At 40.9% G+C, this 21,812-nt stretch overlaps 1 protein-coding gene across 14 annotated transcripts in view; it reads left to right on the plus strand.

Moving 5' to 3' along the window:
- The window catches only part of LMO7 (LIM domain 7), a 218,547-nt gene that overhangs the window by 95,375 nt on the left and 101,360 nt on the right, over positions 1 to 21,812 (plus strand). For 12 of the 14 annotated variants that reach the window (XM_061435119.1, XM_061435103.1, XM_061435117.1 and 9 more), the window contains exon 4: positions 20,127 to 20,233. In XM_061435119.1, the coding sequence (XP_061291103.1) occupies positions 20,127 to 20,233 (107 nt within the window). Of the gene's footprint in view, positions 1 to 19,516; positions 19,616 to 20,126; positions 20,234 to 21,812 lie in introns of those variants that run through there. The other 2 variants (XM_061435102.1, XM_061435105.1) reach the window with 1 other exon arrangement.

Below are 21,812 nucleotides of genomic sequence, written 5' to 3' on the forward strand. Positions count from 1 at the left end.
TTCACCATGTTTCCCCCATAGTGACATCTTGTATAAGTGGTATAATATTGAAACCGGGAATTCACACTGATGCGTCCCAAGACTTTAATCAGATTCACCAGTTTTATATGTAACTTTTATAAGTTCTTTTAGTAACTAAGAGCAGAGATGCTTTCAAGCTAAGTGAGATGAAGAGTGTTTTAAGGATTTTCCAAAGGACTCTTATTAATCTAGTGCTCAGGCATAACCATGGCAGCTGCATTCCACATAATTACTTTTTTCTGTCCCTTTTCTGACAGAAAATGGCATCCCTTAGTTGCATTTCCTAAGAGAAGAATCTGAATGGATCTGATTACCTTTTGTTTTCTTTTCATTGGAGTAGAGTAGACTTACACTGTTGATTCGTTTCAGGTGTATAGTAAAGTGACTCAGTTACACTCTTTTCCCATTAGAGGTTATTACAGAATATTGAGTGGAGCTCCCTGTGCCATTATTCATTTTCTGATACATAGTAGTGTTGTATGTTTCTCCATCTCATAATTTATCCCTTCCCCTCACATTTTGCCTTGGGTAACCTTAAGTTTTATTTTGAGATCTGTGAGTCTACGCTTCCCTTTTCTTTCCCTGCTACAGATACCATGGGTTAGTGGCCGACCGGTAGATGAGTTCCTTGCGTGAGAGAGTGGTCTTGGCTAACTAGGCTGTGGTCAGGAGTATTCATTTCCTTTGTTTTTTTTCAGTTCAGGTGTATGGGTTGAGGTGATTTTTGTAAATGAGGTTTGTGTAGGGTAGATACCAAGTTAAGTCAAATATAGAAATAATTACACAATTTCTATGTAAGGGTTTGTTAAGCTGTGTGAGTATGGTGTTCAGGCCCCCGCTTTCTGTGGCTTCTCTTTTACTCTCCTTTCTTCAGCTATGACTTTTGTCCATCTCATGTCCACTGCCATGTGTATTTAGCTATGAAGCTGAGGCATTGGATTTATTCATGGCAGATGGACCTGTGTGAGACACATGGAATGTCTCCTGAGTAATGACAACAGAGGGAGACGCTAAGATGATTTAGAAATATACTGAATGCTTTGCTTAAAACAGTCATATGATTAGATGATGATTTTTTTTTTTCTTGAGGAAAGCAGTAATTATATTCTCATAGATCTTCTAGAGATATGGCTTTTCTTGCTTGACTGAGTTTTGTAAAGAAATACATTTCCCCCTATCATTTAAATTCCCTTTGTTCTTTACAAAGCCATGCTAAAAATTCTAACCCCAGAGTTTCACCCTTCCAAAAAGTTAGCTGGTGTTAAATGTGGGTGTGTTCAAATCATTGAAACTCAAAACAAAAACTTTGAGAGTTAAAAAAACTCCACCTCAAAACAAAACCCTGAAAAACAGGCAAGATATTCTGATGGAGAAAAGAGCCGTTGAACCAGAATAATATTTTACTATGGGTTGCATTAGTGTGCATGAAATACAATATGTGTAGAAAACATCAAGCAAGTTATTAACCATAAAACTTACAGTCATCTTGGACCCCTAATGATTTGTTAGTATTTACTAAAGCAAGGTTTCTCAGCCTCGGCACTATTGACATTTGGGGCTGGGCAGTTCTTTGTTGTAGGCATCTGTCCTGTGCATTGTAGAATGTTGAGCAGCATCACTGTGCCCTCCACCCCCCAGTTATGACAATTAAAAATGACTCCTGACATTGCCAGTAACCCCTCTAGGGTAAATTTATCCTGGTTGAGAACCACTGAGCTAAAGATTCAAAGTAAACTCTACCCTTTTTACATGGACTAGTTTGCTGGCTGACTATAGATCGAATTGATCTCACACTTGCCATTTCAGTTGAGGTTTCCCTTTGAAAGCAATGGTATCCTAGAAAATTTTACTATGAATCATTTGTTTGTTTGAATGTTTCTATCCATCAGTGGACTTAGTAGAGAAATGCTCAGTATATCTAGGCTTGCATGAAAAACATGGGCTCAGTTTGAACATCTTTGCTCTAAAGAGTTATTCTTTCAGGTTCCTTGAAGAGTAGAAATGTGTAAGGTTGACTGTAGAGGCTGCGGAAAATTGTCTCCTCATTTAGGAATGCCGTAGAGTACAGCAAATGAGCAAAGATGCCAGCTAGCTTAAGCTATTAGATGTGTCGTTTTCTCCTGCCTTCATAATGGTTATTTTAAGAAATAAGACAAGTCTATGGGTCTGGTCTTACCACCATTTATTGGAAGGTTATTAGTGGTCATTGTTCTTACACCTGTGTAACATTAGTTCTGATTCATTCATCTTCACTCACCTGTACCTGGGTGTCAGCAAAGTAGAACAGCCTAGTCTATGACAAAGTCACTATTGAAACATCTAGTTATTCTCTTCCAGCTATAATATAAAATTCACCTGAGGAATCACCTATAAAATTAAAACATTCTTATCCAGGTTTTTATCATGTACTTTCCTAAAAACTACTTTCAAGCAATGACTACTATATTTATCCCATTGAAAATAATTTTTAGTAAAATAAGCCCAAGAATTGGGAGAGAGGAGGCTTGTGAGACTCTGAGTTTGTGAGCTCTTTCTACAAATAAGACCAAAATGTGAGACCTCAAGATAGTATTTTCAGGAGAAAAAAGCTTTCTTCTGTTTCTTTTCTTTTCCAAGTTGAAATAATGTAAAAAGTACAAATATAATTACTATTTTCATTCAAGTGTGGTTCTTTTCTGGGTAAGAGGGAAGAATACATTTTGTATGGTTGAAGAGAAAGTACTCAAGGAATATTAGAATGTGGCTTGGATGAGTAGCCAGTATAAATATATGCCTTGCTTGAAAGACAGTTATTGAGGGTTGCTCTGTACTAGGTCAAACCCAATTTGCATCTCAGAGGGAATATCTCTCTAGTTGGTAATAAGGACCATTGGTGAAAATATCTGGATGTTGATATATGCAAAACACTGATAACAAGCTGTAGCATGGGAAGAGGGGAAGATGGTGTGAAAGGGAAAGTTTCTCAGTAGTGTCCAGCTCTTTTCGACCCCATGGACTGTAGCTTGCCAGGCTCCTCTGTCCTTGGAATTCTCCAGGCCAAAGTACTGGAGTGGGTCGCTGTTCCTTTCTCCAGGGGATATTCCCAACTCAGGGATTGAACCCAGGTCTCCCGAGATGCAGGCGGCTTCTTTACTGTCTGAGCCACCAGGGAAGCCGGTATAAAATAACCATTTCATGGTAACATCAGTGGTGTCTATTTTCTGGTCTTGAATTTTATGGCTGATTTTGTAGATTTGTTGAAGGAGATCTTCCACCTAGTGAACTTGGGAAAGGCTTCCACCAAGCAAATTCTTCTTGATTCACTCATCCTTGGCAATTTGATTATTTAGCCAATAAGAGCAGCATTCATGCTGAGCTAATTCTAATTGCCATGATCCCCATCTTTAAGTGGATAAGGGTAAACAAGAGGGTCCCCTTCGGTAACCCTTACTCTTCCCTCCACTCTTAGTTTTTAAACAGTTGATAACGAAGCTAGATGTTTCTATGAATTGCCGTTTCTTGCCTATTACTGTATTGGAACAACTGCATATATGTTGGATCAGACCTTGGGGTTTTATTGAGTTAAAAGATTTTTTACTTTCATTTCCTAATAGAGACAGTAAAGGTTAAATTATATCAATAAACTTGACTAAAACTGCTCAGTTGTAGTCTCATGATTAAATCTACTTTAAAAATTTGTTTTTATTTCAAAGGGAATTTGAACTGCTGTTCCAAGCTGTGTGATTATGTTTCAAACTCCAGTATTTAAACTGTTCTTATTTTACTAGATGCCAGCCTCACTATTTTCTTTAAAAACAAAGCACCAATAACACAAAGTACTTTTTCTTACTTCTTAAGAAAGATGTGTACCATAGTGTTACCATTTTTATTTTGCTGTTACACTTGTGTAAGAAATCATAGCATAAATGTTAGCTATTTACTGAAAATAAGATCACTTTGTGCCTTTAAAATATTTTCTGTGGTTGTATTTTAATATAAGTATTTTTTTCTAATGTATCTTTTACTGGAATTTCTCTGTATCACCATTGGTATTTTGAAATGGTTTATCCAATTATCAGGTCTGAGGAAACAGACTGATTGTATTGGATGTCTTCAAGGTAACAAATACTAGGTATTAAATATCCAAATGCCTTGGGGCTTCCTGGGTGGCTCAAGCATCTCCCTGCAATGAAGGAGACCTGGGTTAGATCCCTGGATCAGGAAGACGCCCCAGAGAAGGGAATGGCTACCCACTCCAGTGTTCTTGCCTGTAGAATCCCATGGACAGAGGAGCCTGGTGAGCTACACAGCCCATGGGGTTGCAAAGAGTCGGACACGACTGAGAGACTAACACTTTCACGTTTTTCACTTTTTATCCAGATGCCTTAATACCTCCTTGTAAATGGCATGTAATTAAGTCAGTGATGACTTTAAGTTAGTTATAAAGTATTTTTAGGAGATTTCCTTAAGTTTCCTTGTCACCCTGCTTCTCTCTAACTCCTAGTTGAAGATAAGTATCACCAAGAGTAGAAACTTAGAAACTTAGTGTCAACATTGAAGTTGGTTACAATGCCCTTCATAATGATGTAGCTCTATAAGTCAGGAAACTCCAGTTTTCTTTCTAGCCATAATCTCTTCTTAGTCATGGCATTGGCACAAGTGTAGGAACACTTCCCTAGAGTTCCAAAACTTTCTTGTTTTTAAATCTAAGATGAACATTTATGTGCCAACTTTCAGCCTTGAGGGCAACTTTTTTCAAACATTAATGAATTAGAATTTCTAAAGCAACACTGTAATTAACTTGTAGAGTTAAAAAAAATTGATTCAGAGTAAGATTATGTCATACATGACAGTTTTATTCAGATACAAAACACTTCAAACATTTCTCTTTAGGCACCGTTTAAATATAGAAATTGGAAAGGGAAGAGCAAATGATGACGATAGGAACTGGAATCCAGGTGTAAGACTGGTATCAGGGCATTGGTTACTTGATGGGGTTTAGGCCCATGACTATCCCTCCTTTCCTAAAATGCTTACTGAACACCTACTCTGTGCCAGGTACTGTTCTAGGAACTTGGGACACAGCTACAAATATTCCCTAGCAACATCATAGAAAAGATGACGAAAGGGATGGTTTGTGATTATTTAACAAGAAGGAAGATCATCGCTAGAAGCCAGCCTTGTCCACCGTAAACAAATGCTTTAAAGCAACAGGTCACTGAACTGGTCCCGTGGGAGGGGTCCATGCGACTCACTAGAGGTCATGCAATAGCCCATGATGGGTGTTGTTTGACTTCCACAGTTTCTGCTTGTTTTAAAAATTTAAACCAACATTTGCATACCTTCAGATTTTAGATAAAATCCTCAGTCTCTGGTTTTTCAATGAATCTGGTAACAGGAGGCTTGCATTTCCCCAAGGCAACCTTTATATGGGATATCTTGTAGACAGGATAAGAGTCTCTGGTTTCCTTCTTCTCTTTTACCATGTCCTTGACATTATGCCTGTTTTAGTCATTTATATTTTGCTTATTCATATACCATCCTTTTCCTTTCAGATATCTGTCTTAATTCCTGCAATGTGTCTGTTGTTGTGGCCTCGGTAGAGTTGATGGAAAAGCAGACAAGATAATATCTGTAGGCAAAATCTTAAATAGTTGAGAAAAAAATGCTCAAGTTTAAGGACCAGGATGTAAATCCATGTAAACTTGGACAGAGGTTTCTGGTAGCTTGCCTTAGAGCTTATACTTGCCCTATTTTTATTTTAAAAAAAAAATGTGGGTGAAAACATGGGAAATTTATTTAGTCTAGTTTATAGATGTTGGAGCAATAAGGCATAGATTATGTACTGGGTATCAAAATCTAAACCTAAAAACAATTCATATGTGTTTCAGTCTCCAAAAGGATGTTTTATCAGGAATACATTTCAACTATTTTAGTTGAAAAAAATCAATCATAAATCCAGTGATTTCATTTTATCTACAAATAGAATCATCCTTTTTATTCTTTTATCCATGACACATCACTAATAGTGTCACATGATTTTCAATTCAGATTCTTTCTATCCACCTCATTTTTATTCTAAATTAGACTGGTCTCCTGATCTGTTAAAATTCACAGATCATCTTCCTGTGAACTGTGATGTCATTGTCAACTGGCTGTTGCCATTGTGTTGGGTTGGCCAGAAAGTCTGTTCTGGTCTTTCTATAAGATCGTTTGGAAAAACCTGAATGAACTTCTTGGCCAACACAACATGATCTCAGTTTTGTTCCTGTTGTTCAGTCACTAAGTCATGTCTGACTCTTTTGTGACCCTGTGGACTCTACCTGCCAGACTCCTCTGTCCCTGGAGTTCTTTAGGCAAGAATACTGGAGTGGATTGCCATTTCCTTTTCAGGGGATCTTCATTGAACTCCCATGATCTCGGTTAGCTGACAGTATACTATAGATGCCACAATACAAAGTAGCCATGGCCTGTAGCAAGAGAAATTGGATAATTTCTCTCTATTCACTGATCACTTTCTCAGTGCTAGAAACTATGCCAATTACATGTCTACTTCCTCACTCCATCCTCACAGTCACTCTGTTACCTCATTTTACCAGATGACCGTTATTAATGACCTTTCAAGTGATGGCGTCTGGTCATAATTAACCACACTTGGAGTCTCGTTTTGAGCTGCAGATGCTTCATGCCGAGAAGGGAGGACAGAGCATACAGGAATCTGTCTTTAAGGAGGCACGGTAGTTGTAGGCAGACCAGCTCCCAAAGTGTTCACAGTCTAGTCCATTGCATCTGTGAATACACTGCAAGACGAGGGGGGATTAGGGTGAAATTAGGGTTGCAGGAGAGGAGCCCGGATTAGCCGGGGGGTGGGGGAGCAATGTAGTCACCAGGGTCCTTTAAGTGGAATGTGGAGTGAGAAGCAGACGGTCATGGAAGAGAGTCTTAGCCCCATGCTTCTGGTTTTGAAGATGGAGGAAGTGGGCTTCAGAAAGGAAAAAGAAATAATTTTCTTCCAGAGCTTATAGAAGGAACACAGCCCTGCTGACACCTTGATTTTAGTCCAGTGAGACGGATTTTGAATTTCTAGCCTCTGCTGTTGTTAAATCATAGACTTGTCTTGTTTTAAGCCATTAAATTTGTCACAGCATTAGTGGGAATTTAATACAGTGGTTAAGAGCATGGACTTAAGTTGAACTGCTTGGTTTGAATCTCAACTCTACCACTTACTGAATGACCTAAGCAAGTCACATACCTCTTAAGCCTCAGTTTCACCATGTGTAAAATGGGAACAATAAGATGTTGTAAGCTTCTTTTCATGAGAAGTTGAGGTTATTGGGGAAATAAGCTATTAGTGAAGGGACAGTTGGGATAATAAGAGAACTGAAAAATGTCATGTGAGAGACCAGCGATGTTGAGGAAACCAGGATATTTAATAAGAAGATGGGAGTTAGGGGGACCATGTGGAGTGTATGAAGCAGGAGAGCTCAAGGGCTCTTGTGGGGAAAAAAGATAAAAAGATGAAATTTATATTGCATTATGTAGGCAGAGTTAGGATCAATATTTTACAATTACAGCAAGGAAGTCTTTGGGCTTTTCTGACATAGAAATGACTAAAAGTGAGTCAGCCTAATAAAGCAGGGAGTCCCTGAGGCTGGAGAGACTTAAACAAGGGCTGATGATCCAGACACATCCCCTGTTAAGAGAGGCCCTGAAGGGGGTGGGGGCAACTGCAGTGAAGGAACACCAATTCTTCCCTAGCAGCCTCTAAAGTGTTACTGTGTAATTTTCCTCCATTAAATGTGCTTTATTGATTTATAAAATCTGGGTTTTGGCATCATTATGACAGAGTTCTGTAAGCAATTACTTGTTTTGCTCGAAACATACAACATGGATAACTTACAGACAGAACTGTTTTCTTCTCTTCCCATTTTGTCCCTCTTCCCTCCACCCCTGCCAGCTACCAATCTGTCCTCTGACAAAACTTTTCTTTTTTTAAAATAAATCTGAATGTCTTTATTTTTTAATTGAAGGGTACTTGCTGTACAGAATTGTGTTGATTTCTGCCAAACATAAGCATGGATCAGCCGTAGGTACACATATGTCTCCTCCCTCTTGAGCCTCCCTCCCACCCTCCTCCCCATCCCACCCTTCTAGGGTGTTACCGAGCCCTGGTTTGAGTTCGCTGAGTCATACAGCAAATTCCCACTGGCTGTCTCTTTTATATAAGGTGATATAAGTTTCCATGTTGTTCTTTCCATACATCCCAGCCTCTCCTTCCTCCCGTCCCAACCCATGTCCATAAGTCTGTTCTCTCTGTCTGTGTCTCCACTGATGCCCTGCAAGTAATTTCATCAGTATCAACTTTCTAGATTCCATACATATGTGTTAGTATATGTTATTTGTTTTCCTCTTTCTGACTTTCTTCATTCTGTATAATGGGCTTTAGGTTTATCCACCTCCCTAGAACTTGCCTGGAGAATCCCAGAGACAGGGGAGCCTGGTGGGCTGCCGTCTATGGGGTTGCACAGAGTCGGACACGACTGAAGTGACGCAGCAGCAGAACTGACTCAACTGTGTTTCCTTTTATAACTGAGTAATATTCCATTGTATATACCTACCACAGCTTCCTTATCCATTCATCTGTTGATGAACATCTAGGTTGCTTCCATGTTCTATTGTAAATAGTGCTGCAGTGAACATTGAGATACATGTGTCTTTTCCAATTTTGGTTTCCTCAGGGTACAAGTCTAGGAGTGGGATTTCTGGGGCACATGGTGGTTTTATTCCTAGACTTTTAAGGAATCTCCATACTCTCTTCCATAGTGGCTGTATCAATTTACATTCCCATCAACAGTGCAAGAGGGTTCCCTTTTCTCCACACCCTCTCCAGCATTTTTTGTTTGTAGATTTTTTGATGATGGGCTTTCTGACCATTGTGAGTTGATATCTCATTGTAGTTTTGATTTGCATTTTTCTAATAATGAGTGATGTTGAGCATCTTTTCATGTGTTTGTTATCCATCTGCATGTCTTCTTTGGAGAAACGCCTGTTAAGGTCTGTAGCAAAACAGCAAATTAGCCAAGATGGCATGGTCAGGCTCTCTTGCCTCCTGGTCCTCGCTCTTGCTCCCCGTTTTGTAAATAATTTTGTAGTTATGTAGCAGCTGGGATCACTTACAGCACTGCATATGTGTGTCACAAGGTACTTGCTTGGCCACCGGCTACTGTTGGTCTGTAAGCATATATAAGCTTCACCTGAACGCCCTGGTGGGCTGCGTTGTGGTTAGGTTGTGTTATGGCCGCACTGAGGCTGCATGTGGCTGCATTATGGCTGCGTCCGCTGGGTCAACCATGAGAGGAAAGAATACAGTGTGTCTGTGCTATGGCTGCTGCTCCAGGCAGGAGAGAATAAATGTGTCTGCAGTTCCTACGACTCCTTGAGTTTTCTTCCAGCCTCTTACCTCTTGCCTTACCTACCCTAGGTTCTGTGAACAGTGGGCACAGTGTGAATAACGAGACAGTTGGTGCTGTGAGCAGGATGAACAGTAATACAAGGTCTTTTTCTCACTTTTTAAGTTTTTTTTTTTTTTCCTGCTATTGACTTGTATGAGCTGCTGACAGAACTTCTTAAGCATCCATGTCAACATCTTTTTTTTTTTTTTAATGTAGTAGGTAAGTCTTAGAATTACTTCATTTTTGATGTAAAATTTAGTTTGGATAATATGCAGGACTGTATTTTAATACATGCTGCAGTTTGACAAAGCCTATTTTTGCTCTTGTAGTTAATCATACCCTGAGTAGATTAAGCATTTCAGTAACTAGTATTTTCCTGAGGCACTCAGCCCTCTATCCCTCTAACCTGGTGCAGCCCTAACTTACCATCTCTTAGTTCTGTCTCTCTCAGTCTGGCTTTGCTCCTGTTCCTCCAAGCAGTGCTGGAGCAAAATCAATTCACCAGGCTGCTGACATAGTCATCGTAAATCATCTCCTGGGCCCTCAGTGTCCCTCGGCAGTTCCTATTAAGCATTCCTGGTTGGGCCCTATTTTCACATGAGACAAAACTTCTGCTCTCCTTGTCCTCAGTTCCTTTCTTATCAGCAAATGACTGAGCCTTTTTCATTGTAGAAAGGTAAAGACCCAAGGAGAACTTAAAAGACCAGCTGCTTACTTTATAAATGTGTATGGAAGCTGGATCTCTGTGTATTTACCTACATGTTAAAGACATAAATTGTAGGTGTGCTACTTCAGTGCTTACATTTATTAACAAAGCCATAAACTACAGGATGAGTTTTCCATAACAATTTAAAAAAGCTCGGGCCAGCTGATGGAAATTTTGACTAAACTACTTTCTTAATGGAAACCATACTCAAAATGCAAATGTGGACAGACTGTTGTCACGGTGCTTCTTGGGAGTTGCTTTAAGAGAATTTTGATCATGATTAGGGTATCATAAAGATGAAATTCAGGCACTTTGGTGGCGGTCTAATGGTGATCTCTGTAATCACTAGGTGATTCATGTCCACACTAAGGAAAAACTCTGTTTTAGATCATATTTGGAAATTGCTTCCTTGTTATTTGCCAGAACACTTGTCTACCAAGACTTTAATCACCTGGAGGAGTATCTTAGAATATGGAATCTGATTCAGAGCTGGGGTGGAGATACAGCATTTCTGACAGGTTCCCAAGTGATGCCAAGGCTTATGGTTTGTGGACTTCATATTGAGTATCTACAGTCTAGGTCAGCTCTTCTTCGATTTGTTGGTGCCTCAGCATCACTTGACTTCCATGGTGCCTCAGACAGTAAAGACTGCCTGCAATGTGGGAGACCTGGGTTCGATCCCTGGGTTGGGAAGATCCCCTGCAGAAGGAAATGGCGACCCACTCCAGTATTCTTGCCTGGAGAATCCCATGGACAAGAGGAGCCTGTTGGGCTACAGTTCATAGGGTCGCAAAGAGTCAGACGTGACTGTAGGCGACTTAGCACAGCATAACTTGAGGGATTACTTTCTGCCTGCCTCTCTGGTGATTCTGACGTGACTGATAGGAGACTGTTATTCTAAAGCATAGACTTTAGAATTAATAAATTTCAGTTTCCAGCAATGGTTACAACTTCTTCTTGGCACATACCTGATAACATTCTGGCATTGTTAACAAGTTCCAGAAATTAACAAGCTGATTCTAAAATTCAGATGTAAATGCTAATACACCTTTTTATTTTTATATTTTTATTGGAGTATAGTTGGATTACAGTGTTGCGTTAGTTTCAGGTATACAGCAAAGTGAATCAGTTAATACATACACATGTATCCACATTTTTTAAGATTCTTTTCTCACATAGGCCACTGCAGAGTATTGGGTAGAGTTTGCAGAAGCACATTCTACACCATGATTTATGGTGGTGAAATTCCCATAACATAAAATTCGTCATTTTAACGTGACCAGTTCAGTGGCATTTAGTACATTCACAGCGTTGCACAACCACCAAAACTTTCCACTACTCTCTTACTTTTTAACTGTTTTTTCTCCATTTCACCCTCCCTCCTCTGTACCCCCAGAAACCAATAATCTGCATTCTATCTCTGTTCTGTTTTGGCTCGGTCAATTCTGGATACCTCATATAAATGGACCGTATGATCTTAGTGTGTCTAGCGTCTTTGGTTTATTTCGTGCAGTATTCTGGAGGTTCACCCACTCCATAGCATGTGTGAGTACTTTGTTTTTTTATGTCTGAATAATCCATTGTATGGATGTATCACAATTTGTTTATCCATCTATCTGTTAATTGACGTTTTAGCTGTTTCCACCTTTTGACTGTTGTGACTAGTGCTGCTATCAATGTGTATGTACATATACTGTACTTGTTTGAAAATCAGTTATTTAGGGTATGTACCTAGGGAGAAATTATCTTTTAATGGGGAGGACTGGGAGTGAGGAGTGGAGGTGTGGGATGGAGAGGAAAACAGTAAAATAGCAAAATATTGACTGATAAGAACTTGCTAAAATATGATTAATTCAACTTTGGGCTCCTGACATGCTCCCCAGCTGCTATTATCTCTGATAAAAGAACATGGGAACCTCCTTAGATGACATGAGAACATGTTGCTGGATAAGTGCTTTTTGAAGGAAAATGAGATGAAAGGTACTAAGGGGAAGTGTTACAAAGTCCTGTGTTACCTTTGGATCTGCTGTTAGAAAATTCATGTTGGCCTCATATTACTTTCTCATAACTCTCTTTTCAGGATTTATAATGGAGTTAGAGAGGAATTTGATCTCCTTTGATCTGATCTGATCTATAGACTCTACAGAAATGTCTAATTGTGTTCATGTTTAAGCCTGGAAAATGCTGGGAAGAAGTAGAACATGGTCCTACATTTGGGTCCAGGAGAAGAAGCATGAGAACTGCTTTTCTCACTCATCTCCTTTCAGAAACAGGACACTGGAGGGTCCTAAATTGGAGGGTTGGGAGATGGTAGCTTTGGGAGGGATGAAAGGAAACTTGAATCAAAGACAAAACTGTCTGCTGGCACTGAGAAGGGGAGATTTTGGATGATTCTTGTTCTACAGTAAATGGCTAATCTTCAGTTCAGTTGCTCAGTCATGTCCGACTCTTTGCAACCCCATGGACTGAGGCATACCAGGCCTCCCTGTCCATCACCAAGTCCCAGAGTTTACTCAAACCCATTTCTATCGAGTCGGTGATGCCATCAACCACCTCATCCTCTGTTGTCCCCTTCTGCTCCCACCTTAAATCTTTCCCAGCATCAGAGTCTTTTCAAATGACTCCGTTCTTCGCATCAGGCTAAGCTTCAGTTTCACTTATTTACTTCTTAAACTTCTGGAGTTTATGTTGACTGAGGATCCTCCATTTGACAGAGTCTTTGGATAGTTTTCATTCTTGCCTTGTTAAAACTTTTCGTAGCTCCATTTGACCATGTGACTCTTACATCTTGAAACTCTCTCTTCCTTTCTTTTTTTGGCTGCACCGTATATAGCATATGGAACCTTAGTTCCCTGGCCAAGGATTGAACCCACGGCCCCTGCAGTGGAAGCACAGAATTTTAACCACTGGATGGCTAGGGAAGTCCTTTCTTTCCTTCTTTTCCATGGTGCTGTTTACTTCTGCTTTTCCTCTGATTTCTCTGATTGCTTTTTTTTTTTTTCCTTTTTTAAACTGTTTTAAAAATATTGGTGTCTGATTGTGAAGCCTTCATTTGCTTTGCTTTTCCTAAGATGGCTCATTCATATCCTTAATTTCAGCTACTACTAATGTGTGTTTGATTTCCCCAAGCCATGTTTTAAGCTCAAAACTTCCCATGACCTCCAAACCCAATTTACTATTAGCTGGGAATCTTGATATGGATATCTCAAACTCACCATCTTTAAAACAGTTTATCCCTCTACTCCAGATTGATGTCTAGTCTGCGTGCTTTATTGTACGAGTGTTGTAGCCAGCTTCTAAAATGGTTCTACTGATTCTCACCTGATAGTCCCTTATATCTGTAAATTGTGCCTAATTAACTAGGTCCTTCAGCTGAAATGATTTCCAGGTGGAGTGTTAAGGTGCTGCCTGGCCTTCTCTTCCTGATTATAGTAAATGTGAGAGAGAAAGTGAGGGTAGAATGATAAACATGAGGGGCCACAGAAATTGCTGGTTTTGAGAATTACCTGGCTTTTTCTGTTATAAATCATGATTTTTTTTCCAGAAAAAATTGAGAAATGAATTTCAGCAAAGATCAAATTCAGAACACTGGTGGGAAAATAAGGTAATCTAAAAGTGAAGCTGAGAGAGCGTGGCTGTTAAATCCTTTAAGACATTAGAAAGATCCTACAGGGAGCCTTGGAAATCTGTCCAGTCTAGCAGTAGGACTTCTAAGAAGCTTAAGGGGTGGTGTCCCTTAGTCATCTCAGCAGACTAAGGTAGAAAAGGACTTGTCTTGTAAGGATTTGTGGTTGTGTGCTTTTGACTAATGGAGTGAAGTCCAATAAGATTCACAGGAGACATGTAGTATTTTCAATGGAATTGTATTTGCAGGAACTTTACCAACTTAGAAAGGGACAAAGGGTTACAAAATACAGGGACCTTTGGTCCCCCAAACTTCTACAGTCAGGGAGCAGACTGAGAAGGTTCCTATCTGCAAACATAAGCAACTTTCCAAGGAAGGGAAAGATAATTTTAAGGTGGAACGAAGTGTCCAGAGAATGAAGCAAAAAACCATGAAGGAAATGTTCTACGGCCTTGAATTCTAAGGAAGGACTGCCAACCTATGCTTTGCAGGATTTCAGACTTTCTGTGGATCAGTGTGCCTTTCATTGTGGCACACATTGAACTAGAGAGTTTCCTGGTTGCCCTACAGCTGTCCCACCGTTGTGTGTTGGGCGTGGGGCAGTAACTTTGTTGCTTTAGTTTCCTGGCATTCAAGTTGGGAGAACTGTATTCAAGGGCTGTTTTGAAGGAACTACACCTGAGGAGCCTCCTTCATACCTGGATCTGATTTGTATGATGAGATTGTGGACTCTGAGGTCACCTTATCAAAGGATGAGAATTTTTAGGTCCTTGAGAGGGAGTTGGTGTATTTGCATGTGAGAGGAACATGAATCTTGGGGCCAGAACGTGAGCTATGTTATCAAATCCATAAGATTGTCTCTGGTGATTCTCACCACCTGCTATTGATGTCCTTGTATAGTCCATCCTACCTTGAATAGGGCTGACCTATGTAACCTAGACAGCATATTAAAAAGCAGAGACATTACTTTGCCAACAAAGATCTGTCTAGTCTAAGCTATGGTTTTTCCAGTAGTCATGTATGGATGTGAGAGTTGGACCATAAAGAAAGCTGAACACTGAAGAATTGATGCTCTGGAACTGTGGTGTTGGAAAAGACTCTTGAGAATCCCTTGGACTGCAAGGAGATCCAACCAGTCCATCCTAAAGAAAATCAGTCCTGAGTATTCATTGGAAGGACTGATGCTGGAGCTGAAACTCCAATACTTTGGTCACCTGATGTGAAGAACTGACTCATTGGAAAAGATCTTGATGCTGGGAAAGATTGAAGGCAGGAAGAGATGGGGATGACAGAGGATGAGATGGTTGGATGGCATCACTGACTTGATGGACATGAGTTTGAGCAAGCTCCAGGAGTTGATGATGGACAGGGAAGCCTGGTGTGCTGCAGTCCATGGGGTCACAAAGAGTTGGAAACGATTGAACAACTGAATTGAACTGATGTAACCTGCTCCTCGGAGAAGGCAATGGCACCCCACTCCAGTACTCTTGACTGGAAAATCCCATGGATGGAAGAGCCTGGTAGGCTGTAGTCCATAGGGTCGCTAAGAGTTGGACATGACTGAGCGACTTCACTTTCACTTTTCACTTTCATGCATTGGAGAAGGAAATGGCAACCCACTCCAGTGTCCTTGCCTGGAGAATCCCAGGGACGGGGAGCCTGATGGGCTGCCGTCTATGGGGCCGCACAGAGTCGGACACGACTGAAGCGACTTAGCAGCAACCTGCTCTGAGAAGGAAACGGCAGCCCACTCCAGTATTCTTGCCTGGGAAATCCCATGGATGGAGGAGCCTGGTGGACTACAGTCCACAGGGTCGCAAAGAGTCAGACACGACTGAGCGACTTCACTTTCACTTTCAACCTGCTCTGAAGGATAAGAAGTTCGGTCATGAAAACCTGCAGCTTCCATCTTGCTTTCACTGGGATCACTCAGTCAAGCAGCTCTGTGGAGCTTTCCATTTGGTTAAGAGCTGAGGCTTCCTGCCAACAGCCAGCCTTGATTTACCACCTTGTAAGTGGCTCCTTCAAGCCCCAGAAGGTCTTCAGTTGTAGCCCCAGCTGTAGCCCCAGCTGACCTTATCTTCAACCTGATGACAGACCTCCAAGCCAGAACCATGCAACTTAGTGTTAGTTGCTCAGTCGTGTCGACTCTTTGTGACCCTGTGGACTGTAGCCCAGGCTCCTCTGTCCTTGCTGGGATTCTCCAGGCAAGAATACTGGAGTGGGTTGCCATGCCCTCCTCCAGGGGGTCTTTCCACGCCAGGGATGGAACCCATGTCTCTTGTGTCTCCTGCATTGGCAGGTGGATTCTTTACCTTTTGAGCCATCAGGGGAGCAACTTAAGCCGCCCCCAAATTCCTGACCTTCAGAAACTATGTGAAATCATAAATATCTGTGGTTTTAAGCTGCTAAGTTTAGGATAATCTGCTGTGAAGCAGTAGATAACCAATAGAGGTATTACAGTGGACGCACAGAAACCCAGGAGTCTTGGTAAATTATTGTAGCTTCATCATCTTGCCTGCCTCAGGCTTCTCAGCTGGCTCAATGGGTTAGGAACCTGCCTGCAATGCAGGAGATACAGGAGATATGGGTTCGATTCCTAGTTCAGGAAGATCCCCTGCAGGAGGACAGTATTCTGTCCCCACTCCAGTATTCTTGCCTGGAGAATTCCATGGACAGAGGAGCCTATTGGGCTACAGTTTATAGCTTGCAAAGAGTCAGACACAGCTGAAGTGACTGAGTACGCCTCCTGCCTCAGTTGTTAGTGAGTACCATTCCTAATTCATTAATCTCTCATTTACCCAGACTCCCTTCACCCGACATCTGTTATGACTGCCCTTATAATTGATTCGAGACTAAGGGGGTGGAAAAGAGATTGAAGAGAATATGAAAATCTTCAGAAAAACAACCTTTTATGTTTATATACTGTCTGGTTTTATTCATGTCATAGAAAAATTTTAAACTAAGAGGAGCTATTGCAGATTTTCAGGGATCATTTATTTGTTTCTATTTTTGTGAAGCTCCTTTGGGTCCTCATAGGGTAGGAATTGGAGAAGGCAATGGCACCCCACTCCAGTACTCTTGCCTGGAAGATCCCATGGACAGAGGAGCCTGGTAGGCTGCAGTCCATGGGGTCACAAAGAGTCGGACACGACTGAGTGACTTCACTTTCACTTTTCACGTTCATGCATTGGAGAAGGAAATGGCAACCCACTCCAGTATTCTTGCCTAGAGAATCCCAGGGATGGGGGAGCCTGGTGGGCTGCCGTCTATGGGGCCTCACAGAGTCTGACATGACTGAAGCGACTTAGGAGCAGCGGCAGCAGGGTAAGAATTGCAGTTATTTAGTTCAGGCTTTTGATTTGAGATGTTTATGCAAGTTAGACTGTGAGATATTTGTGTGCACGATTGGGCTAGGGGAGAGTTGGGCTTCCCTCCCCTTGCAGGAGAGGTATTTTCCTTGGTAATGGGTTGGATGCATCAGTGGTTCAGTCATGCCTGTTTTTGTGATCCCATGAACTGTGGCCCACCAGGCTTCTCTGTCCATGAGGTTTACCAGGCAAGAATATTGGAGTGGGTTGCCGTGCTCTTTTCCAGGGGATCTTCCTAACCCAGGGATCAAACTTATCTCTTCTACATCTCCTGCAGTGGCAGGAAGATTTTTTACCACTGAGCCACCTGGGAAGCCCTTGGTGTAGTGGGTTACAGATCCATAACTCACTCATTTCACAGATGAAGTGAATGGGGCCAGAAAGATTGACCAAGGTTTCTGAAAGCCACACAGTTGGTGAGTGGCAGAGCTAACTTGTTGTGCTGGCCACCAGTTCAATGAGATAAGATTCGTTTTAGGCTTGCTCTTTGTTTTAACTTGCATTTATCTTTACTAGTTTCAAGGGAAAATGATTCCATTAAATAATGACTAAATCCTTCTCTTTTAATATGTTGAGCTGGGTGTGGCTTCTTGATGTTTTAACAGACATGAAAATTTTATTTAATAATTTTGTCTCTCCCCTTAGGCAACTCTCTGCCTAGGTCCTTTGAAATTACAAAAACTAAATTACCAGCGGGCTCAAGTCCAGCAAGCATGATTTAGTTTACAATTCTGATCTTCGTACAACCTGTTCCTGCTGCATAGGCCATTTGAGACTTTGTTCATAAAAAAATTTTCTTTCAAAACTTGAGCATCACTGAACTGTTTAAAAGATTCTGCTTTTTAATGTAAAGGCTTTACTTAGAACCGGAATTTGATCATATTTATTGTATGTTTTTTCTTTGTCTTCAACGAAATATAGTCCCTTTTGTTTTTAAGTGGTTTCTTTCTAAATACTTGGATGGGTTTTGAGGTGTGTGTGGCTTCATCTGTTTTTATCACTCTGTACATATTTGTCAACTGGATGAATGCTATTATGTTTTTATAAAATATGTGAAGAATTGTTTTGGCTGTCAGTTCAATGCGTTTACTTCCAATTTAACTTATTTTTTTTTTTATAACATTCAGAAGCAAATTGAATTTGTGGGAAGACTCCTAATGAATTAGTTTTCCTTTTTGAAGTAAGATTTACTTCTGTAGGGGCTTCCCTGTGTGACTCAGATGGTAAAGAATCTGCCTGCAATGCAGGAGACCCGGGTTCAATCCCTGGGTCGGGATGCTCCCCTGGAGAAGGGAATGGCTACCCACTCCAGTATTCTTGTCTGGGGAATTCCAAGGAGGGGGATCCTGGCAGGCTACAGTTCATAGGGTCACAAAGAGTTGGACACAACTGAGCAACTAACACCCTTTCCCCCCAAATCATTTGTTCTTTTCTGCTTCTCTGAGGATCAGTTTTAGAACCATTAATTTGAATTGTTTGGTAATTAGATTGTATAGGTTTTAAAAGTTATGTGAATGTAACATAATAATCACTTTTGCCCCCTTGGTCTGTTGCCAATACATTACTATTAACACCACTCCTCCCCCCCGCCCCCCCCCGCCAAAGTCAGATCGAATGCCTTCCATTGAGCTGTTCAACTTTTGAATTAAATTCCTTTAATCTTTGACCTCTTATTTAAAATGAATCATAGATTGCAGCCTTCAGCTAGGTCATTCATGCTGCTTTTTACTGATAACACACTAGAATAATTTCCTGCCATTACAAACAGGTTTTTTTTTTTTTTTTAAATATTGTCCCTGAGTTCCCTAACAGCACTGCTTTCCTCTGCCATACGTTTGTTCCCCTCTCCCTAAATCCCCTCACTCTTCAAGAATCCAAGCTATTGAACTTAGCATCTTCACTGTCGTCCATTTCTCTGTCTATGATTCCCCCTTCCTCTGCCATTCTGGCCTTCCTCCCCAACATGGGAAAGAGTAACTGCCTGTCTCCACGTGGAGCTGCCTCCCTTAAAGTTCCCTCATAACCACCTGTCAGGGAGGGCAGCGAGGTCTTAGGAGGCCAAGCTCTTGCTGCCTGAGAACCTAACAAATCCGAGGTGGAGAGTCCCATGGCCGCAGCCCAACCCCATCAAGGGTTTTCTTTCTCTACGTAGAGTACAGACAGAAGCTCCAGCCAGTTCTGCTCGACCAGCGTGTGTCCCTATTGTTAGTGTGGGTGTGGCAGTTGACGTGAATGAGAAGCCTGGGTCTGTGAATGGAGGATTTGAGTTTTGAAATTAGATAGGAGGGCCACCGAGATTTTCAGGTTGCGGAGGCAACTCCTGAGGCAGGTGCAGGGCATTGAGGAAGGACCACGCCTCGACCCTGCGGCTCAGCCAATGAACACTGGGCTTCTCCCGGGTCCTAGTGTGCGGTTTCCCTGTCTGTCAAGAGCCGGCTCAGCAACCAAACCCAGATTCCAGGTGTGGTATTCCACAGTCGTTCTGTAATTTGTAATCATAGAAACAGAATGTTCCTCCTCTCCCTTCCTCCCTGCCAACAGTTTCTGGGTGGGTGAATGTCAGTAGCTGGAGTTATTTTTAAAGAGGAGAGGTGAAGCTTGTCGTGCAAAGCTGGGAAGAGGGCGTTTGTTTGCAGAGCAGACCTGACATCAAAGTGTAGATTACTGCTCGGTGGCCAGGCGCTTGTCCTCTAACAGGTAATGTTTAACGTGCCAGTCACAAAGATCACAGGAACGGCATATGCCTGGCATCAGAGAACACTGCCGTTTATGCTCTGGGAAACTGAAAGGCTGTACGTGCCCACAGATTAGTATAATTTTTTTTAAATACGTGAATGCATTGGTCTTTCTTCCTCCTTTTTTTTTGCCGGCTGTAATTGGACTTTGACGCTGGGAAGTTATATCATAAAAATTGGTAACCTTTGTCTGAGAGAGAGCTCAGCTAAGCAGTCACTTTCCACTTCTTTTCACAGGATAATATAAACGTTTTTTTGAAAGCGTGTGAACAGATTGGATTGAAAGAAGCCCAGCTTTTCCATCCTGGGGATCTACAGGATTTATCAAATCGAGTCACTGTCAAGTAAGTTTCACTGGTTTGTTATATGTTTTTTTTTTTTTTTCTTCTTTAAACTTAGGGCTTGTAGCTGGTGTGAATAATTTCTGAGAGTTCTTTTTATTGAAAAATCACCTCCTTGTCTTCCTCTGTTTGTATTCCAAAACAGACTATTTAAGAAATAGCTTTGTGAGTGTGAAGCTGTCTGTAATTGAGACCATGATATGTTGTTATTTTAAAGCTCTATATTAACTGAAATGGTGGTTTATGTTTTAATGCCTAACATGGTTGTGTTTGGTTGCTAATGGTGAGGAGGCTTATTATATTTATAAAGAAAATGGAGAGGTTATAGTCTAGCTTACAGAGTGAAAATAATTATTTGAAATTAAGACATAATTGCTAACGTAAAAATGAGAGTGGGGTTGTGAGAAAAGAGACAGTATTTGGAAAGCAGCAGTGCCCGGAACCAACATGCAACACTAATGAATTTTGTCAATTGTGTCTGATTTCTAAAATGAACTCCCCCCCCCCCCCACTCTTAATAGTATGGATGAGAAAGTGAAAGTGGGGTGTGTGTGAAAACGTGCGCAGGTGTTTGTGTTGTGTTTTCCATGGAAAATGCTGTTTATGTGTGAATATATGGATTTAGAAATCTGGTTTTAAACTCTTGTAAGACTTTTTTCTTATAAATCTAAATTTGCTTTCGGTGAGTCAGAATAAGCTTGTGTTACTAGATAAATGTGACAGGAAAATGATTTAATTCTGTAATAATGACTTCCTCCTTATCGTGGCTCTTAAACCTCATTAGCATTTTTTCCAAAGGGAAAAACAAACACCTTTATTCTATCTATGGAAATCATAGAAATGGAGTTTGAATGGTTAGTAGCCCTGTTGTGAGAGCTTTAAAGTTATTAAAAAACTGTAAGATCTTAAATATGACCAATTTTTTCCCTAAAGAAGAATAATCCTGTCTAAAAGTATCTTTTATAGTATACGTTGTCTCTTAGCAGTATAAGCTAAAAATCCGGGTAGGATTAATCTTTTAAAAGCAACCATATATTTTTTAAACGAACAAGCCATTTTGCGTCTGTGTGCTTCGAGTTCTGTTGATTAAGCGTTTCTAAACGGCACAGCAGTGATAATGCACATAGCAGGGAAGACTGTCAGCATTTCTCACTAACTCGAAGACTCTGGAGAGATCCTAAGTAAGTTTCATCGTCAAACTGGCACGTTTACTTCTGCAGTATTTGAGCTCATGTTTAATTTCCGTGAAGAGTAACTCTATAGATTAATTTATTTTTCCTAATCGCCATTCTGTCATAACACCTATCAGATGGGCAGAGACATTTTTGATTCTTGTTTTTCTTCCGTTGTTGCCGTCCATGAAGAAGAAATGTCTTTCCCTCTCAAACTTATACTGTTTTGAACCTCTGTAGCCAATGTTCAAGTAGGCTGTGGGACTAAGTCAAACACGTTGGTTGGCTTCTAATTTCAAAAGTGCCCTGAGCAAGACTTGCCTGCAGCCTGTCTCATGAGACGCCACCTCTAAAGTATTAAGGGAAAATCAGTATCTGGGCTCAGCCTTCAATGAAATTACTAACAAACT

Source organism: Bos javanicus, chromosome 12 (assembly GCF_032452875.1).
Source record: "Bos javanicus breed banteng chromosome 12, ARS-OSU_banteng_1.0, whole genome shotgun sequence".
Lineage (NCBI taxonomy): Eukaryota > Metazoa > Chordata > Mammalia > Artiodactyla > Bovidae > Bos > Bos javanicus.